The sequence below is a fragment of the Paramisgurnus dabryanus genome, chromosome 2, assembly GCF_030506205.2.
Source record: "Paramisgurnus dabryanus chromosome 2, PD_genome_1.1, whole genome shotgun sequence".
NCBI lineage: Eukaryota > Metazoa > Chordata > Actinopteri > Cypriniformes > Cobitidae > Paramisgurnus > Paramisgurnus dabryanus.
In genome coordinates, this window is record NC_133338.1 from 41084239 (window position 1) to 41104667 (window position 20429).

At 36.9% G+C, this 20429-nt stretch overlaps 1 protein-coding gene across 8 annotated transcripts in view; it reads right to left on the reverse strand.

Annotated features, from left to right (window-relative positions):
- The window catches only part of brsk2b (BR serine/threonine kinase 2b), a 138538-nt gene that overhangs the window by 15403 nt on the left and 102706 nt on the right, over positions 1-20429 (reverse strand). For 4 of the 8 annotated variants that reach the window (XM_065289223.2, XM_065289222.2, XM_073812799.1 and 1 more), the window contains exons 5-14: positions 18907-19023; positions 14692-14725; positions 14520-14588; positions 10857-11003; positions 8368-8399; positions 6558-6722; positions 5601-5698; positions 5170-5320; positions 4601-4669; positions 1521-1581 (exon numbers count right to left, since the gene is read on the reverse strand). In XM_065289223.2, the coding sequence (XP_065145295.1) occupies positions 1521-1581; positions 4601-4669; positions 5170-5320; positions 5601-5698; positions 6558-6722; positions 8368-8399; positions 10857-11003; positions 14520-14588; positions 14692-14725; positions 18907-19023 (943 nt within the window). The remainder of the gene's footprint in view (positions 1-1520; positions 1582-4600; positions 4670-5169; positions 5321-5600; positions 5699-6557; positions 6723-8367; positions 8400-10856; positions 11004-14519; positions 14589-14691; positions 14726-18906; positions 19024-20429) is intronic. The other 4 variants (XM_065289224.2, XM_065289219.1, XM_065289225.2 and 1 more) reach the window with 2 other exon arrangements.

Here is a 20429-nt window from a genome sequence, read left to right on the forward strand (position 1 = left end):
AGCATAACCAGCCAAGAGGCAACAAGACAGTGGAAATAAAATGTTCAGCATTACCGGTGTTCTCAAAGCAAAATCAGCAACAGAAATTGGAAATAAAGCATTGGGTTGTTGTTGGGAGAAATAAAGATGCCGTCAGCAGTGACTAAGCAAGCGGGAAATCTTTTAAAAGGACGCTATTGTCAGAATGCCTCAATAAAATAAAATAGTTGGAGCACTACTATTGTTTTTGGCAATTAGAACAAATATTACATTAGGAGTGAAACAACTCACAAAACTGAGACAATGTACAGACTCATTTTTAAAGAGTTTTTCAAGACAATAGCGCCACACTATCAAAATGGCGAGTGAAAATAAGTGCAAACCAACAACAGAGCATAGACTACAATGCTGCTGATTGAGGTATGACATGAGGATGCTGTGGACACTGATAAAATTCCCATCCTTTGACAGATGAGGCTAAAAAATTGGGTCAGATCCAATAAGGGCGACTAATTGTGAAGAGTGTGATTACAATCATGAAAGTGGAACCTCATCAAGCATTTTGTAAAACATTGCAAAGAAAAACAATCAGGCGGTAACCAGCAGCCATACAGTGGGTATAAAGAAGGCAATAAAAGGGATTTTTAAAGCTCATTTGTACCGCAGGGAAGATTTCTCTATGATAAACCTTTAAGTCTTTGTCTGAGCAGTAAAACTAATCTCAAATGAGCTATATCAAGCAGTTATTCACAGGCTAATTCAAATGACTTCCACCAAATCTGTTCTCTACAAGAACCATTTTCAACAATCAAAGGGCGACAATCTGAAATTCTGAAAATATAGAACATTTAAAACTAAAGAAGATTTGATCAGGCAGGATTCAGAACCGGATTCTGAAGGCATGTCCTTGATGTGACTCAAGGAAGGCATATTGGGAAGTCTTAGAAGTGGCTATCCTCTTTAAACAAGTCAGCTGTAAAGGCTGGCTATCCAGAGCTCCACTCTCAGTACGGAACAAGGGATTTTCAAGGGATTTCAACAAGCCAGGCTTCAAATATTTCAAGGAAACAAGCTTGTGAATTGGCCATTGATTAGCAGTAATTATGCAAAGCATTGCAGAGTGATTGGACTGGTAGTAATAGCGATGGATCGGTATGGGCAGCAGTTTAGCTGAATTATTAGAGCTTACAGATGATACACTCTACAATCCGCAGGCTTATAATTAACATGAATGCTCTAGCATGCATTACTTTACTTAGTAGGCAATGAAGCTGGCTTTAATATGAAAAAACAAGACCTTTTCATTGGATTACATGTTCTATGCATTTATAATGAATGCATACTAAATGTTTGTAGATCACAGAAATCATAGACAAGCAGACGTAGTGACCCAAGTTTCTCACAAAAAACATTCTGTACATAGATGTCACACATTTATAGGCAAGTTTATCTATAAAACAACTAGCTACGGACTGTAGCCAGGATTGTAACGAACTCTCAAAGTGAATAAATTTAATATTTGTGGATGTGGAGGGGCTTACCCGAGGACTGCTGAGGGGGCTGGTGGACAGACCAGAAGACGCTCCACTGATGGACCGAGACCTAGAGTTACACAACATACATTCACTCACACCCATAGTAAAGAATAGTAACTCGATAATGAATTTTGTTGAAAAAACACTGCTGTGTGTTGTACACTGTCAAAAATAAAGGTACAAAAGCTGTCACTGGGACGGTACCCCTTAAAAATGACCTAATATATACCACGTACCTTATGTATCTTTGAAGTACCAATTTGTACATTTGAGGTACTTATATGCCCTCTTTAGGTACGAAGATGCACATGTCGACTTTTCTCATAGGTCTATGGTTTCATCGGACGCGCGTTGTCGCGGTTATGCGTCTATGTGTCTATATGAAACTTAACTTTAGGTCTCTGTTTGTTTAATGGTTTGGCTAGTGGCTAAACTGAACTCGTCGAACAAATACACACAACATACGGCCCCATAGTTATCAGGAACAAATACCTCGTCGAAAAAAAAAAATTAGTTTCCTAGAGACGAGGGAATCAGGAGATCATGGATCATCGCTATGTGAAGGGAGGATTGGCAGCCGATCTCCAGTTAACATTGTATACATTAATTTTACATGGTAACGTTAGCTCAGTGTAGTTTTTAAAATACTTTAGCTATAATTTAAACTAAGGTAATCTAATTGTTGTTGCTTGTTATCAGTAATAAACCACTCTAAGAGGACTCTATTTTAATTGATTCTTTGCGCGAGTTTACCGGAAGTTACGTTTGTTTCGACGAAAGCCGTTTGTTTATGTGGTTAAAGCTGAAACCATCTATAAGTCTTTGTGTTCAATGTGTCATTTGTATTTATTACACAGCGCTCTCAAATATTTGATTCTAATTGGCCAGTCACGACATTCCATCGTATGTTATTCAGAGATAACAACCAACTAAAACTGCTAACATACGGCTGCAAATCATTTTGACAGGTACAGTTTCATATTACACAAAAATCAACAACTTGATTTCACAAATGTCCATGTTATAGTCACGGAATATTTCACTAATTTATCCGGGTCATTGTTACGGATCTCCGCATTTTTCCATGTCCGTACCACAGACTTTCTTTTCCGTGTCAGTTTCACATAGTGGTTACTCAATAGTTTTTCCTATTTTCTTACCATTGTCGATGGGTTTGGGGTTAGAGCAACTTTCTGTTACATAAAATGACATCATAACCAAACTCTAACCCTAACGTTAGGCAACAATTGTTTAATATTTTTTGAAAAAATTAGTATAAACCAATAGTTAAAGTGACATCCTAACCCAAACCGGAAAAATGCGGAGATCTGTGACAATGACACGGATAAATGAGCAATGACTATAACACGGAACTTTGTGATGTCATGTCATGTTGATGTTAATAACATATATGACTTTTACAAATGTATTTCATATTTACAAATTATTAAACCAAATAATGTGTTTGTGACATTTGTGATGCTGCGCATTGGGTCCTGATCACACTGTCGGGCTTATTTCTGTAATAACAATCTGCTGCCTATACATTATCCCTACCATAATAAGCATTCGAGTTGCAAATGAATTACATCTGCACTACTAATACTAATACTCTATATAAGCAATTGATCACTATATATATAATTACTGTATGTTTCATAAGCATGTGTAATCTCATCACAACCTATTTTGTATAAACCTTACATTTTCCGATTTCACTGTGCATTATTAGATAATGAACTTCAGTGGTTAAGGGCAATAAATGATTAGGAGTTAATTGACCATGGACGCAATGAGTTTAGCCATTGAAGCAAATTGAAACAGTAAATCACCTTTAAAGGTGTCAACATTCAGACTTCAGGAAGGATTTGATCCATAAACTGATCAACTGCATTTGCAAATGCTACTACCGTACTTAGATACAAATCATGCGACGGTCTTAAATTGTCTATGATCATTCAAGCGTAGAAATAATAAACACCAAAAAATCTTAAGGCTGATTCAGCTAAATACTGATATTTGTTATATGGCTCCTGCGTTCAGCTAATAATCTTGTACTGTAGTAACAGAACACAGTGTCAGGAGAGTTTGTAATAAGAGTAAAAAATGAATAGGGTATAAAGCGGTTAATGGACAGTCACTAGAGGTTAGGCAATAACTATATACAGTAAGAGAAAATAATTGTACCTTTTTAAAAAAAAGGTAAAGTATTTGTAAAGCCTAGTCGTAGTGCATCATTAAAATTTAAGGCATGAGGGAAAAAGAGACTACTGCGGTAAAAAATATATATGTACAAAAGATGCAGGGGAGCTTTTGAGATATTTTTACTCATTCAATTTTGCTATTTTATTCTGAATGTGTACTATGAGAATTTCTAAACGTATATAAAAAAATCTTCATGTAATGGTCTATTATCCATCTAATAAAGCACAAAACATTCATTGAATTAAAATAAAAAGTGACAGAAATATTCAAAGCATGTTTAAATTATTTGGGTGGCAGACTGAACCCGCTCTGCATGCGTGTCTTCAAGCAAATTAATTCAAAATTATGGCTGGACTGTGAATTCTCCAAACTGTTAAATCAAGGCTGAAGAAAAACATGCCTGAACAGATGAACACAAACAACCTGATATCCTCTGTCTCTTACTTAAGCGCACACATAACTGTAAGACAAACAAACAATAAAGGTTGATGGGGAAAGAGGGATAAAGGCAAAATGAGAGCAAGGAGAAGAAACTAACAATTTGAGATGTACCAAGGGACAAAAATGCCAGACATCAAACGAAACATGAAAGGCAAAATAAGGGAGATAAGATGCTTTTGATGTGTAGGGAAGGAGCCAGAGGGCCACGGCTTTACCAAAACAGAGGGGCCAAACTGGGAGGAAAAAGTCTTATTTACTGTACAAATATGACCTCAACTTTTTTAAAGTTCCCTCTCAAACAAGCAAAGCTCTTAAGATTTTATATGAGATTGAAAAGGCCAGTGCTCTTTCTGGCAGCTACTGTGCAAGTATAGGTTTAAAGTATTAAAAACCCCACTGCATCTTCAGATGAGAAAACAGAGCATGGCGGTGGATTATACCTCTCTTCCTTGCTTTGCAGTATGGGGTGGGCATCTGAGATATCCAAGCTTTTACTGAAAACAGATTTACTACAGTAAGAGAGAGTAAAGTTAAAAGAGTAAACGTAATAGAAATTTTACAAATGTAGTCATGGAGTTGAACCAAAGCATCTACAGAGGGAAAGGACAAAGGGTTGATGAAATGGATCACGATGGACATGGAAAAATGAAAGAGAATTTTGGCAACACGTGCCAAAGATACATGAAGATAATGAAGCGCACGTTAGCAACTTCTATACTGTGCCAAATATGAGAATCACCATATGGCACATTAAGCTAAGAATAGGAACCAAAAATATTTTGCCAACTAGAAAAATCACTGTTTTCCCAGAATTAAATGAGCTAAATGATTTAGTTTTTTTTGTCTTTATGAGCAATTTTAAGAGCAACTTGTAAGTTTTTTCGACAAACATTGTCTTTTTCCCATCAAAGTTTCCACAAAATCCGTTCTAGCACAATTCCAGTGAACTCCTCACTTCTCCGATTGTAGGATTTTGTAAAGACTACATGAGAGTTTGATATTTTTGTACCTCTGTCCGTGTTGTGCCATGTCAATGGCTCGTCTCACAGGAACAGGAGAACCGCCCTCGGTCACACTCAGCACCTCCATAGATTTGCGCTCTGGCCTCCTCTTGTTGTGCCTTGTCAAGAGCGGAGAGTCCACTCGCTTCCTTGGAGGATCTGGGAAGAACAAGTATTAGAATAAATTAATCATTCATCCTGAACACACAGCTCATTAAACCCATCCTGTTCAGAAAATATCTTTCATTCTGCTGATGTATCCACGGCCTGCTGTGGAAAAATCCAGCTTGGCAGAAGTGTTTTATAACACGGTAGCTGGTCTCTAAATGGACCAGTTTTAAATCACATTTAACTAGATTTCCATGCGCTATCATTTTAAGCTTTTATTACATAACAGGTTACAAAAATATCATCAATAACTTAAAAAAACTCTTCTTACCAACTTCATTTCTGGGTGGTAGATTTTGATCCTCATGGCTGGGATATCTCTCCTTACGGTCCAACAGAAGGAAGTAGATCATCTTTTCCTGGTTGTCACTAAAAAAATTATATCATTAGGGCACAGGAGAGCAAAACCTGTATGTGGTCAATACAGGTTTCCAATGTACTACAATCTTCAGTGCTCTACAATAATCCTTAGTTTAAGCCAAGTAATTTAATTAGTTTAAGAGCATTAAGCATCTTATTTTCAGAAAGCTTAAAACATCCTACAGAGATCACAGGATATAATTCATTACCAAAACACAAAGACACAAAATATCCAACAAGAGTCAGGGTGAGTTCAAAAGTCTTAATAATCTGGCAATGCTAAGCCTTCTATTGAGTGTCTTTGGCCCAGACCACACGGTGTGAAGTAAGTATAACTTATCTTCGCTGCAGGCATCTTCTAAATTGCGTTTAAATGCTGGGCAAAGAAGAGATGGAGGCTGAGATGTTTTGGAACAGAACAACCAGGCCATCTATCAGGCGGACTAACGAAGTGATCGCACACAGTGGAGCATGCAGGCGGTAATTGTGTGAGTACGGGAGATGATAGATGAGCCAATGGGCTTCTCTAACAACCTGAAGCCAAGATTCTATACTGTAATGTGAGTTTACTAACGCTAAAAAAAGAAGAATGTACACATATACGATGTCTCAAAGCAAACACTGTCAGGCTTGTTTAATTATGGGCAAAACAACATTTGGTAAAATTGGAAAAACTTCTTGTCCCTGACTGAGGTGAATGCAGCCCTGTTCCCTGTTTCTTGGGTGATCCAATCCACTGAGAAACATCCTTGTTTACACCTGGTAGTAACAAACGTCTCAAATCCGCCTCCTGTGACCACTTGTGATAGGAATTTGTTAAAGAAATGCATCACTTACTGTCACCTATTACAGTTTCTTAGTTACTCACTCGTCTGACAGCAGGTCTTTCATCAGTTTGTTTTTGTCTCTGAAACAGCCCAGCGAGTGCATGCTTTCCAGCACATCTGGGTCAATGTCCTCGGTGGAGGGTAGCATGCGAATCGCCACTTTCCTTGGCACTGGCTGTTCTGGTTCTGGCTCGTTTTTTCCACCTCTGTGAAAAGATCCATACAGAAGATCAGAACAGAAGTATGGGCCTGAAAAAATCTAGTGTTTATTTTTCATTGGTTGAGCGCAAAGTGTAATACCCCATGGGCGTGTACTGGGACCCTTGCTGGTTTTATAATTCCCATCATGACAAATACAAAAAGTTTGATACCAGAGGAATGGATGTTAAACATATATATATACCAGTTGAAGAACATAAGGCATTGCTTGGGGGGCACACAAACATGGAGTGAAGCCAGCCAGTTAGAGCTTAAGGCTCCTGTCTAAACAAAAACACACTCATATGCTATCTTATGTTGTGACATTCTTAAAGGAACCACATACCCATCATCTCTGCTATGTCCTCACTCATTATAATCTGATTTACATACAGTATACACATAGGCCTATGGGCATAGAATGAAATATGGATGGTATAGATATTTTCATTCATCATTTTTTATTTCACTTTATTATATAAATAAACAGCTAGTATGGACGCTGTCAAGTGTGTGAATATGTGTGAGCTGCCTTGTGTGATGCATTTGAAGAGTTTGGTTCCAAAACCCATTTTGACTAATTTTGGTAAAAACTTGTTTTCTATACAGTACCAAGAAAGTGACAAGATGACAACCACTACAAACCACTGTTACAAACCTTAACACAGCATCTTTAGGTTATAATAACATTAAAAATTAAAATCCATAATTTGATTTTCAAAAATGTATTCTAAAAACAGTTTTTTTTGCGCATAATGCAATAAATCTATTGAATCAATATATAAATGTGCATTCATCTTTGCCATTGTATATTCATTTAGTTGACTAGTGGTATACATGATAAAAAAAAATAAACATTAATGGCATTAATCAAAACACTTTTTTCGTATTAAGAACACTGTCATTACAGTTGTCATCCTTGGGACGTCATCGCTGAACTTTTTTGACAGCGATTAGCTCTAAAATGTTTTCTTCCTGCTCGACTTCTCGTAAAATAATGAAAAGTTTTTCATAAGATCTCCTGGGGTCAATGTGTTAGCATGACAGAAGCTAGACGCTGTCGTGTGAGAACAAGCAACAGCCGTCATTTTTTCGTCTCCCGAGTGCCTCTCACGTAAATCATTAGATTTTGATGGCTTACGTTTCTTCCCCGCCACAGGTTTATCAATGCCATCAAAGTATTGTTTTGTTTTTGTTTGTTTGTTGATCAAAGGGGGAAAAATGACAGAATAGCATGGCGAATATAGAATTTTGCATAAAATGTATAATTTACTTTTTAATACTGACCAGATACAATACAATTTTGGTGGTAAATCAATTTTTTTAATGGTGTTTATCGCGTTTTGGAACCAAACTCTTCATTTTTTCCAATATGAAGTCGTGCCTATGCTGACAGGTTAATACTTAATGCTTTTCTGTTTAACTATTTCCAAAATGACTGTGCAGGGAAAATATCAGCTGAACCAGCAAGAAGGAGTGAGAAGTAATTTACAAAGGGTAACATTTACCCCGTGTGTATCTGGCCCGATTTCTACTTTTGACATATTAGATCAAATCAGGTATTAAAAAATGTGCATTAAAAGCATCTTAATTTGAAATAATGCAAAATAAGTGAGGAAGTCATTGCCAACAAGAAGTAATATTAATACTCACATGTACCACGTGTGCTTCTGTATCTGTTCTAACTGTAAAGAGAAATAAAAAACATACAGCGTAAGCTAAACCCCTTTCGTCATTATCACAAGCATTCTTTCAGAGAATACACACAACAGATCCAAACACAGACAGTGGGGCTTGACAATAAAAGCGATGAATCCATCTCTGAGCGTCAGGCAGTTTCCTGCTGGCCTTTTCTAATCTGTCTCCTCTGTGTGGAGTCTTCTGATCTCAACGGGTTTAACTGAGGAATCCACAGAGATGTGTGCATTTCTGCAGTCTGCTAATTAAAGCTCTGGCACGAATAACAAGAACAACAGTCCTAACAACGGCAGCCCATGACACCTAATGATTTTTGTAGCTGTAATACAAACAGGAATAACTTTAGGAATGGAATAATGCTTACTACGGGATGGCAACAGAATCATCCAATCACATCTGACTGAGCACTTGACTGTGAAAAACGGGGCAATAAACTGGAATGTCTAAGCAAAATACTTTGAGGATGAGACTGAAACTAAATTTAAATTGAGATGTATGTTTATATTTTCAACTGATAGAACTTAAACAATTTGTGATGAAATAATGGAGATCATAATCAGTATATGAAAAAATCAGATGCAAATGCCCAAAAAAGTGTGTTTTCTTGTAATTTTATTTTATTTTATTAGGATCTTATGTTTAGGCTCAGTAATTTCACTTTAAGGGCACTAAAAAGGTTATTAAGTCAGTAAATTAAATTCCTTATTTTTACAAGTCACTACACTCTTAGAAAGGATTTACACATCTTTGTGCGTTAAGCTTTTAACACATTATGTGTCATTTTGTGTTAAAATAAAAAACAAGTTGTGTTAAAGTGTGATGTCCCAGAATCAACACTAATGTGTTGTTTTTAACACATTCGTTCTAAGAGTGTAGTAATTTCATTGGTATTTAACAAATTTAAATTAGTCTGCTAAACCCTCTACATGCAAAAATCTCCACTTCTAAAAAAGTCTCATCACTTTTCACTGTCCTTTTTTAATTAAGGTAAAAGGCTAAGCAATTTGGTCAATATGCTAATATATTCAGTAAACTTCTATTTAGCTGGTAAATGACATATACACGGGCCACCGTTTATGCAGTTTTTCTTTCAGGCACTTCGAAGGCTTTGCTAAAAAAAATGCCATAGCGTTTAATGAATTCTGCCAACAAATGGTGGGATAAGTGGATTTAAAGAAAATGTACTCAATGAACGTATAATACGTGCAGAACGCCTTCGGTCAATATCATTATCACATTTTTGACGGAGGTGGCGATAAGCAGCTTTTGCATCTGAGCTCTTCAAATACAGTATCTAGATATGCAGTGGAGTCACACACACATTTTAGGCTAATTCAGGTGCCTGGATAATATTTAAATATTGTACAGTGCTACTAAAGTGTGCAAGATCGCAGAACACTTATCCCAGATGAAAGACTGCAGAATTCTGTGGCCTTATTTGCATATATTTCCGGATTTATAATTCCTTTGGTGAATGACCACTATAACAATAAAGGCAGTGCGTGCAATTCAACAAGCATGCAATTCAATGATCCTCTCTTTTATGTGTGTAAATGCGACAGTGTTCAAGAAGCAATCATAATACATTATCAGTGTGCTTTTAAAACTGTGGCACATTCAGTACTCAGCAATACTCTGTTTTATAGTATAGACCTCATATTTCATGCTAAATTGGCCAGACAGCATCCAATTCCTTCCTACTCTGGAATCATTGAAAGGATCTTTCTGAAATAACTAAAAACCCACGGAGGAAATGGACTTGGACAACTCCTACTTTGGCAGAGAGCTTTTTATTTCAATCACAGAGATGTGTCCAGAGAAGAGAGCTGTCTGTTTTCTCTGGAAAACAAAAGAAAACTGGAACAGCTTATTAAGACAAGCTTATAAACTCCTTGTCACTCCAGTGCGCTATAGGGAACAGGGTTCTGCTCTGGAGCAAAACTGTGAAAAAGTAGCCCAGGGAAGACATGAGGGATGAGAAGACTTTGAAAGAGAAAAAAAAACCTAGACAGAAGTGCTCAAATGTTTTGAAGCTAACGCGTGAGATCCGGACAGACAGGCCGGGTGGATTAGTTCTGCTGTGTGTTGACCTGAAATGACAGCTCAAAAGCAGAAGAGCTTTCAGACCAATAAAGCTTAGTTAATAGAAATCTACTTAATATACTGTAGATGTCTGCAGAACTGAACAGACAACCAGTCTGTCTGTTGATGGTGTACAGCACATGTCAGACTGTAACCCTGTGACTCCCCAGGTCATGAGAACCATTTAAAAAATGTACAGCCTATTTCAATACAATGGCCTGATCACTAAAACACTTTGCAAAGTTTTATGTTTACTATGTGAGAAATTAAAGGCCACACAGTGCTAAGGAAGGCAATATAATCTTAGCAAAAAGGATTCTTAAGGATTCACAAAGCTTAACGTGAAGGTGTTGCACACTGACCGTGAATCGCTTGGTGGCATCCACCTCGATCATTCCCCTCAAGAGGTTCTGACAGTCTGGAGGAATAAAATGGGGCATATGAAAAACCCCCAGCTTCACTTTCTCCAGCAGGTTCCTCAGGTTATCATCGTCAAACGGCAAAGCACCCTGATAAGGAGAGAAACACAAAAGCATGTTCCTTTCACATCTCACATTATAGAGGATATGTATAGCTCTGGGTTAGATCCAAACAAATAACACTCCAAGGTATAAAATCCATTTAAAGAGTGTTTTATTAAGAATATCTGTGGAGGATGTCAGACCACAAAATAAAAAAAAAAAAAGAGTCTGGCAAAGAGAGATGATTGTTCCTCAATAATTAGCTTTGTTTTGTTCCAGATACACTTTATCATTTTCACATCAGAGAGACCCATCAGGGTCCCTGACACTACTGAGATGTCAACGTTTGATAAATGACACAGAAAATTTACGAGCGTGACTGACGACAGGGCCACGTAATAGATGATATAATCAAGGCAAAACTAGCAAAGAATATAAGGATAAAACATAAATAAAAAATGCAGATTGCTTCTCTAATGAGAGGTCTTTCAGCAGAAAAAGATCAAAGAAAGGTTTCTTTTGAATGGGAAGAAAACATTTGATTGGTTGGTGTAGAGAATGCAGTTATTATCAGTACAACACAAATGAGAAAAGGGAATCAAACGGCTTTTCAATTTCACTCGAGCCAATGGGTGATTCTGTTGGGTTCACTGTCTTTAACAGTAATTACACTGGAACCAATTTGATTGCAAATCTTTTGTTGTAAGAGAATAAAAAATCTTTCTCAAGTTCTTTGTTTTAGGAAATTATTGATCAAATTATTTGGGCACCACCTCAGTTGTTCAGAAAAAAATGTAACTTGTAAATCTGTACAAATATAAATCACAACATATAATGCCCCTGCAGATGTTCAAATGTGTTTTTGATGGTGCTGTGCAGATTGATCTGTGATAAACATCAAAGTACCACAAAAGCAAGCCGATCAGTCTGCTCCCGCAATACTTTCATGCCATACTGCATCTGTTTGCAATGGAACAGACGTCACAATTGATGGACAGCTATCCGGGAAGACACTGTGACATCACTTGTCCAAAGGGAAAATAAAAGTCCAAAATAAAACCGTGCATCACTTGCAAATGTGAAAATGTATAGCTTTGGCTACTGACACCACTAACTTACCTGCCTGATTTAAATAAAGTATAACAATGTATATCCAATTTATATCATGTAACTTCAATTGTTTTAATGACATTGTGCTGTGTTGCATGGTAAAGATATTTGTGCTAAAGACATCCGTTGTTTTGTGTATGTTAATAACAACGGTCTATTCCCTTATTTATTATTTTAATTAACAAAACCTTATAATATTAATAATGGCCGATTCACACGGTACACGCCAACCGCGAGTGTTTAGTTCTTTTTCAATAGGAGACTTGCGGAAAGCGGCAAAACGGGGGCGGTTACAGAGGTGAAGCGGAGTTGGTCCACACGCCTTGCTCGTGCACCCAAAATCCTATTCCTTCTCCGGACATGGTACTTCATGACAGGCGCCTTTGAAGATAAACATATTTGCACTAAATGCTGCACAAAACGCTTCCAATACAAGAGAAAAGCTGAAGCCGCGCGGCGATTTTGTCGCTTATGCGTACCATGTGAAACGGCCATAAATGTTTAAGTGTTCAATCAGTCCGACACCATGTATTAACATTACCATAAGACATAACAACTTTTGCTTTTGTTAATAGGCAGCTGCTGTTTTCTCAAAGCTGACTTTTAATGTAGGCTACTACAACCGAGAAAGTAATTATCCGGAATTGTTTGGATTTATAGCAGTACAAAATTAAATTCAGATGTCGGTTGTAGTTTAGAATCAGTATGCAGAGTACTTGACTAGCACAATGTCCTATAACTTTGACACACTCATTCTTTAGGATCCAACACCATCCAACTTATATATTGATCATATTTATGTTGCTGTCAAAATGCAATTTTAAACGATAACAAAAGCATTTTAATAAAGTTTTATTCTCACACATATTATAGTTGTGTGTGATTTTGTTGTTTTAATCACAGAACAAGTCTGCTTAGGGCACCCATCTGGCCATCAGCCTGCCTGTACAGTAGCATTAAATAAGTTCTCAGAAACGCCATGAAAAGCCTGACAAGGGCAAGCCACTCGAATTATAGTTTAATTCCCTTCTCCATAAACTTGAAATCTTTCTACGAATGTTAAGAAGATAAAAGTAGATTCATGAAGCACTCAGTAGAAGGAATAAAAAGAGCTGATCTGATTCATGTCTGATATAAAGATGATTTCTAGGTAGAGTAAAACTCTGAAGATTTGGTGCTGTCAATCTTTTGAGCTCTGACTACAGAGATTGTATAAGCCCATTGGTTGTCTTAAAAACCTTATATTTTTCTTAGCTAAATAGCCATCACTACATGTCCATGCCAATCGTTTTGCTAGATAAGACCCTTATGCCTCGTTTGGGATTGTTTATAGTCCTTTGAAACTCCGTTGAAAAAAAACGTTAAGTGTTGAGTTAAGTATTAAATGTTGGGCTCTATTAAAATCCATTAAAATGAGAAAAATCCTGCAATGTTTTCCTCAAAAAACATAATTTCTTCTCGACTGAACAAAGAAAGACATCAACATTTTGGATGACATGGTGGTGAGTAAATTATCTGGATTTTTCTTTTAAGAAAATGGACTAATCCTTTAACATCCCTTATATACTTGTACGCTTTCATTTACAAAGAGGATTTCCCCTAGCCTGTTGTTTGTTAAAAGACACACTACAAAAACTGTACATTTCTTACATTTTTGCCTTGTTTTTAAGTGATTCAAATCAATTGTGAAGCTAAACATCCACAAAATCAGTAACAAGATGCATTTACTTGAGAGGCATAACTGTGTACAGTAAGATACTGCTGCAAGTCTGTTTTTAGAAAATACATGTTGAATTTGTTCCTGTTTTGAAGGAAAACACCCCCGTTTTTCAATATTTTACTATGTTCTTACCTTAACTTAGACAAATTAATACATACTAATCTTTTTTCAATGTGTGCATTTTTATTCTTTGTACAGCGCCTTGTGAATGTGTTAGCATTTAGCCTAGCCCCATTCATTCCTATCGCTCCAAACAGGGATGAATTTATAAGCCTCCAAACACTTCCATGTTTTCCGTATTTAAAGACTGTTACATGAGTAGTTACACAAATAAGTATGGTGGCACAAAATAAAACTTTTGTTTGGAGCCATAGGAATGAATTGGGCTAGGCTAAATGCTAACACATTCGAGAAGTGCTGTACAAAGATTAAAAGTGCACACATTGAAAAAAGATAGGTATGTATTAATTCATCTAAGCTAAGGTAAGAACGTAAAATATTGAAAAACGGTGATGTTTTCCTTTAAGCATGAACTTAGGTGCGTTTATTTATGTCTACAACAAGAATGAAACACTACAATATTTTTACTGGAAAACTAAGATTATATTTTGCAGCTCGCTCTACTACAAGACTCAAGCTTGCTTTAGATTTGTCCTATGGAAAGTGCAGAGGGCTACATAGTGAATTACAGTACAATTATATGACAGTTTCTGCCACAAAAAGCTTTTACTCACTACTAAAAGTGCAAAGAGAATGACTCCACAGCTCCATACATCAGCTTTCCTGCCATCATATTTTTCCCCCTGTCAGAAACGAAGGAGAAAGAAGTGGCGAGTGAAGAAAAAAGAGGGACCATTTGGAGGATGTATACCATTATGAGAAATGGCTCAGGGAGCCGATTCTTACCCTTATAACCTCTGGACAAGCATAGTGAGGCGATCTAAAAAGAAGAAAACAATATTTCAGCATCCTTGTTCACTTTTGATAAACAAATGTTAGGGGGCTTTACATTGCACATAATGCTCTGATGATGTAGGATATGATGAAATGTGTAGTATGCCAAGTAAGCGATAATTTATGGGCAGCAGGTTGCACAGCTATTTACATAAGTATGGTAAGAAGCATTAAATATTGATTTGAAATATTTTATTTGCTCATTTTTAATGAATACAGTAAGATAAGACAAGACGTTCAAATGTTGGTTTAATCATTTGTAAATATATTGCCGGATATATTATTAAAAGCCATATTTATATTTAATTTTGTGTAATATTAAACTGTACCTGTCAAAATGATTTGCAGCATCCGATTACCGTGTGTTATTAATTTCAAGTGGTAGTTATCTAAAAGAACGAACCTTGGAATGTCGCGACTGGCCAATCAGAATCTAGCATTTTAGAGGCCAGGTTATAATTCATTTTTAACATACATAGTGTAATCTAACACATTGCAAATTTGAGTAATGAGTAATAACTCCTCATTTTCATTAAGATAATAACACCCTGACAAAGAGTCCTAACATTTTAACCACTTTACGTCTGCCACTGTCAAATGCACCAATAATGTAACATTAGATTTTAATGACTTCTGCTGGGAGTTTGTAAAAAAGCTCTTAATGTATTTTAATAGCACATCAGCTTTCCAATTTGCAACACAAACAAACCTGTGGCCTGATTGCAGGTGTCTTAAAATCTCAGTTAGGTACATATTGATAATACATTCATTTAAATGGTCTTTTCACTTTAACAATTCACTACTGTACTGCTCATTATTCACAATAAGAGAAAGATAGAATTACTGTTTCAAAAATTGCAGGGATTTTATACCAAATTAATAGGCTAAAACAAAACGCTGTCACTCATTTAAATACTTTTGTACCCACCTAGTTGATGCCTCATTCATTCTGGGTAAATGGAGATAGAAGACATTTTTCATCCAAGTATTGCAGTCAATTTAGATGTAGATTTAGTTTGAACGTTACGGGGCTGAAGTGTCAACTGTACCTTTTCATTAATTACTTTATAAATATTGGGTTGTAATTGCTAGTTTAAATTATTGGGCGTTTACCTCCTACAACCAGAATTGTGTACTATATGTTCTCTTGGTTGGCTTCCTATTTCATTGAGAGTTGATTTTAAACTTCTCTGCTTCGTTTATAAGTGTTTAAATGGTGTAGCTCCCTCTTATCTTTCTGTACTTGTTAAGGTGTACGAGCCCCCTAGGTCCCTAAGATCTGAAAAAAAAGGGACACTCTGTATTCCAAGGTCCAAGTTAAAGCGAAGGGGTGATCGGGCTTTTTCGGTAGCTGCTCCTCGGCTCTGGAATAGCCTTCCACCCCAGATTAGATCTGCCCCCACATTTGGGTCTTTCAAAAACTACCTGAAAATTCACCTTTTAAGTAAAAGTCTGTGAGTTGAGATCGACGACTTCTATATGTGTGTCTTTCCTGTATATTATTTTGTTATGTTTTACTATGATATGTTTTTATATGATGCGCTTCTGTACGTTTTTATTTTTATTGTTGTATGGCTGTAAAGCACTTTGGTTCAACTGCCCGTTGTTGGAAATGTGCTCTATAAATGAATAAATGAAATGAAAATGAAATGAAATGGCATGGATATGCTCTATGATAGGGACTTTAGGGAGGATTAATATGGGAACTCTGAGAATCCACAAGGGGACTAGACTATTATAAAAAGACCGTGATGGAGAAAAATTACTCATTTACACCAGATGCGGCTCATGGGTTTAGGAGATGTTTTTTGTTATTCCTTATGTGCTGTTAGGCTGAGTCAAAACCATTGACTCTCTTTATCACAACTGCATGGTTTTCACCATGAGCTAATCTACTGAGACTAGCGCTAGTTAGCCTGAAAATGGTTTCTCCAATGCTTCAGAGAACTAGCAGTAGACTGGAATGAATGCTTATTTGATATTTTTAATAAACTAGAAATCTTAAGGGACAAAGGGTAATGGTCCAAATATAACCAGCGCTACCAGGAAATCATTGCATTGTATTGTGGGTAATCAAGTTTCACTTGACCGAAAATTGACTATTCTCTAGAGAGGATTTGATTTGATTAAATGAACTGAATTTGCAAGCAGTCTTGTCACAATTCATGTAACTACTTCATCCCAAATTACAGGTGCTTGAGAGCATGGCAGAGACATTTCAGAACTAAACCTATTTGAGAATTGGGTCAATTTGTTCACCAGGCCAGAAATATAACCCTCAAATGCAAATGAATGAAGCCTGGAACAGACATATGACCAACTTGCTGTGTTGACGTGTAAGGGTCCGGCCCTTTTCATATTGAACTGGAGTCCATTACCCATGCTAAACAGAATACATTTGTGTCAAGCATGTCAGGAGGCTAAAGATAAATGCATTTAATTAAAAACTGTCATATCTGTGCTTAGAAGTCCCAATCAATAATTACAACATGACTCTGAAAAAAAAGTATCAAAGCATTGACACCGATGCCACAGAACAACCATTGTTGGTTCCCTGAAGACTCATTCAGTCTAACATTCTTAAAGAGTCATTTCCTTCTTACACCATCTTAAAAATAAAATGGTCCCTAGCTGTCACTGAAACAGTACCCTGAAAAAAAATGTCCTAATGGCGGTATTCCACTGCGTGGTACAGTATGACTAGGCTTGGCATAACGCGCCTCGGACTGTTTTACTTTGGCTCGGTTTGCTATTCCAATCAGTTTAGTACCGCTTTAAAGTGGGTTGGATTATAGATGTATCATTTTAATTGTGCTGCCAATACTGCTGTGACATTAGGGCTGGGTATCGATTCAGATGTTCCAGATCGATTCAATTTCGATTCACAAGCTATCGATTCAATTCTGATTCTCAATTCAATTTTCGATTCCGGTTCTCGGGATGCTTCCATACCTCTTACTTTTTAAGTTTAGGTGGCATCAAAGTCGATGAAACACCTAAAACCGCCATTTTAAGCACTGAATAAAAGAATGACAGGCTCGCCTCTCGCTCCTTGGTAACATCGCGCAAGGCAAAAAAGAGGGTGACATCTAGTGAAGAAGACTAGTAATTTGATTAACGTTAATCTTACGTTCATTTTTGCAGGAAAAAAATCGATTCTGCTCTTTGAGAATCGATTCTGAATCGACCACGTATAAAAAAACCCGAATAATCGAAAAATCGATTTTTTTGCCCAGCCCTACGTGACATCATTGTAAACACGACACAAAGTAACACAGGAGGAATGGAGCATTTTGATAGAATGGTGTTTTTGATTCTTAACATATTTTACAGCTAAAAATGGAGTATAGGAACTTGTACAACAAAGCGCAGATGATTACATCACTGTTGCTCAACGGCGAGTAAGGTAATCTTGCATTTAGCAATGATGCTAGTGACAATGTTCTCCGAAAAATCGAGCCATACTATACAGTGGAAAATGCCATAATACATATTTAGGTACAGATATGCAATCTTTGGTAGCAATATGTACCTCTGATGTACTAATGTAAGGGTGCAAAGGTGTACTTTTTAAAAGGGTACCACCCCAGTGACAGCTAGGGAACATATTTTGACATTTTTTTCTGACAGTGTACCTTTTAATCATCAAAACAAAATTACTACAAAGAACCTTTTGTGAAAAAGAAAGGATCTTTGGATGTTGGAGGTTCTTTATGAAACCATTCAGCCAAAAATGGTTCTTCTATGGCATTATCTGGCACCCTTAATTTGTAAACTCGAGGGAATGGACTATGGTTTGGTTACTACTGGCAGATTTTAAGGTCTTGATTAATAACTTTCTGTGATAATATCCTTTGCTCTATGGCACTTACCCCTCTTTTTTACTGGTAATGGTGCCCTTAATGGCACACATTACAAATTCACAGTGACCATGAAAGCCAAAGTGAGGTCAAGGTATCACCATAATTTTTCACTAATAGTAACTGTTAGTAGGGGCTCATGGGCTTGAAATTTTTAGTCACTGGTAAGCATAGGGTAGTTTAGTTTCTATACGTTTTATATCTGAGCCATTTCTACAGCTATTTTATAGCACATGCAGTATTTACGTTTTGCAAGTGGCCCCATTGCTACCATAAAAGAAGGTAAATCAGTTGCTGTACCACTCACCCACAACTGGTTTCTAAGAGACTGTCTCCGACCTGTAGTGAAGCCATGCCAAAGTCTGCTATCCTGATGTTATTTTTCTCATCCAGCAGCAAGTTTTCTGGCTTCAGGTCTCTGTGGCTGCAAAAAAAGACCAACAACATGCTTAAGGTACAGGTATAGATGACACGTCTTTTTTACTGTATATTAGATGCTTTCCAATGTACTACATGGCTACCTCCAATAAGCATACTGTATATGTATATAATTTCATCCTCTCATTATGATCTTATTACACCATACAGCTTATTTACATTTCTAATTACTTGTTTAAGAAAACAAAGAATCTGCCAGCATCACATTCGGCCACAAATCTCTTGATCAAATGTCATGGGATACATCTTGAATCCTTTCACCATTGTGAAATCCTCTGATCTGAAGATAAAATTTGAAGCTCTCTGTACCAGTGCCAAGAAGCAAAGACTCTTTCATCCTCAGCAGGTATGTAATCGAGAAACACAAGACCATTTTAGGCCCAAGAGATCAAAAAGCAGCATGTACATTTCATCTTTCAAAAGACAGCTGATCGTGACTTGTAAGCCAATGAACATTTACGGATCATTTGGAATTATTTGGTAACAAATGGGCAATAATTGTTGGAGACTTGACCCATAAACAATACATCCATTTTGTCATAATAGCTCCATAATAGGCCTTCTTGAAACTTATCAACCTACCACAACCACAGTGGAAAAAGCAGAAATGAGAATATCTGCTTAGGCACATTACAACCTAATCAAGCAATACAGTAGCAACATGGTCAAGAGGATGTTTTCCCTTATGTGAATCATCTATGGATTTCTCAATTGGTAACTGGAACTATTAACATTGCATTTCGTTTGGCTCACATGCTCGACTATGTCGCCATAATAAATTAATCTTCGTGCAGGGAGTGTAGCCATCAAATTGCAGGCATTTTGGTCTAATAAAAGACTCAGCATGTTTGATTCAAGCAACTGATTGTATTCGGGCATAGATGAGGTCTGCTGAAAGAGACTGTATGTCACTGCTAGAAGCACAACTATAAAACCCAGCGATAAGAAGAGTTATTGCAAAGGTTAAACACTGACCAGCAATGCAGTTCTTAACTGTCTTTTACTTTGATTGATTCATCTTTATGCCAAGGCATCCGAGGAGAGGGAGGAGCACTCAAGTAATGGAAAGATAGTGCGGGGGTCCTAGTCAATAGAAGTGTGTGTTTATTGAGAGCCTCTTCTGATTAGCTGCCAGCTAGAGACTGATTAAGCAGGTGAATGAAGCAGGACTGATTGATTGATCCCTAGGTGTCAGCTAATGAAAGTATCGTTCAGACCCGATAATAAACATCTTAAAAATAAATCCATCTGCCTGTTTAAAACAGATACCAAACATTCAAGGGATTTCCTCACCCTTACCTGTGTAAATTTCCTTGTTCTGCTGAACACAGGAATATATTTGTAATCAAGCAGGAAACGGGAGCACCATTAACTTTCATAGTAGTGGTGCTT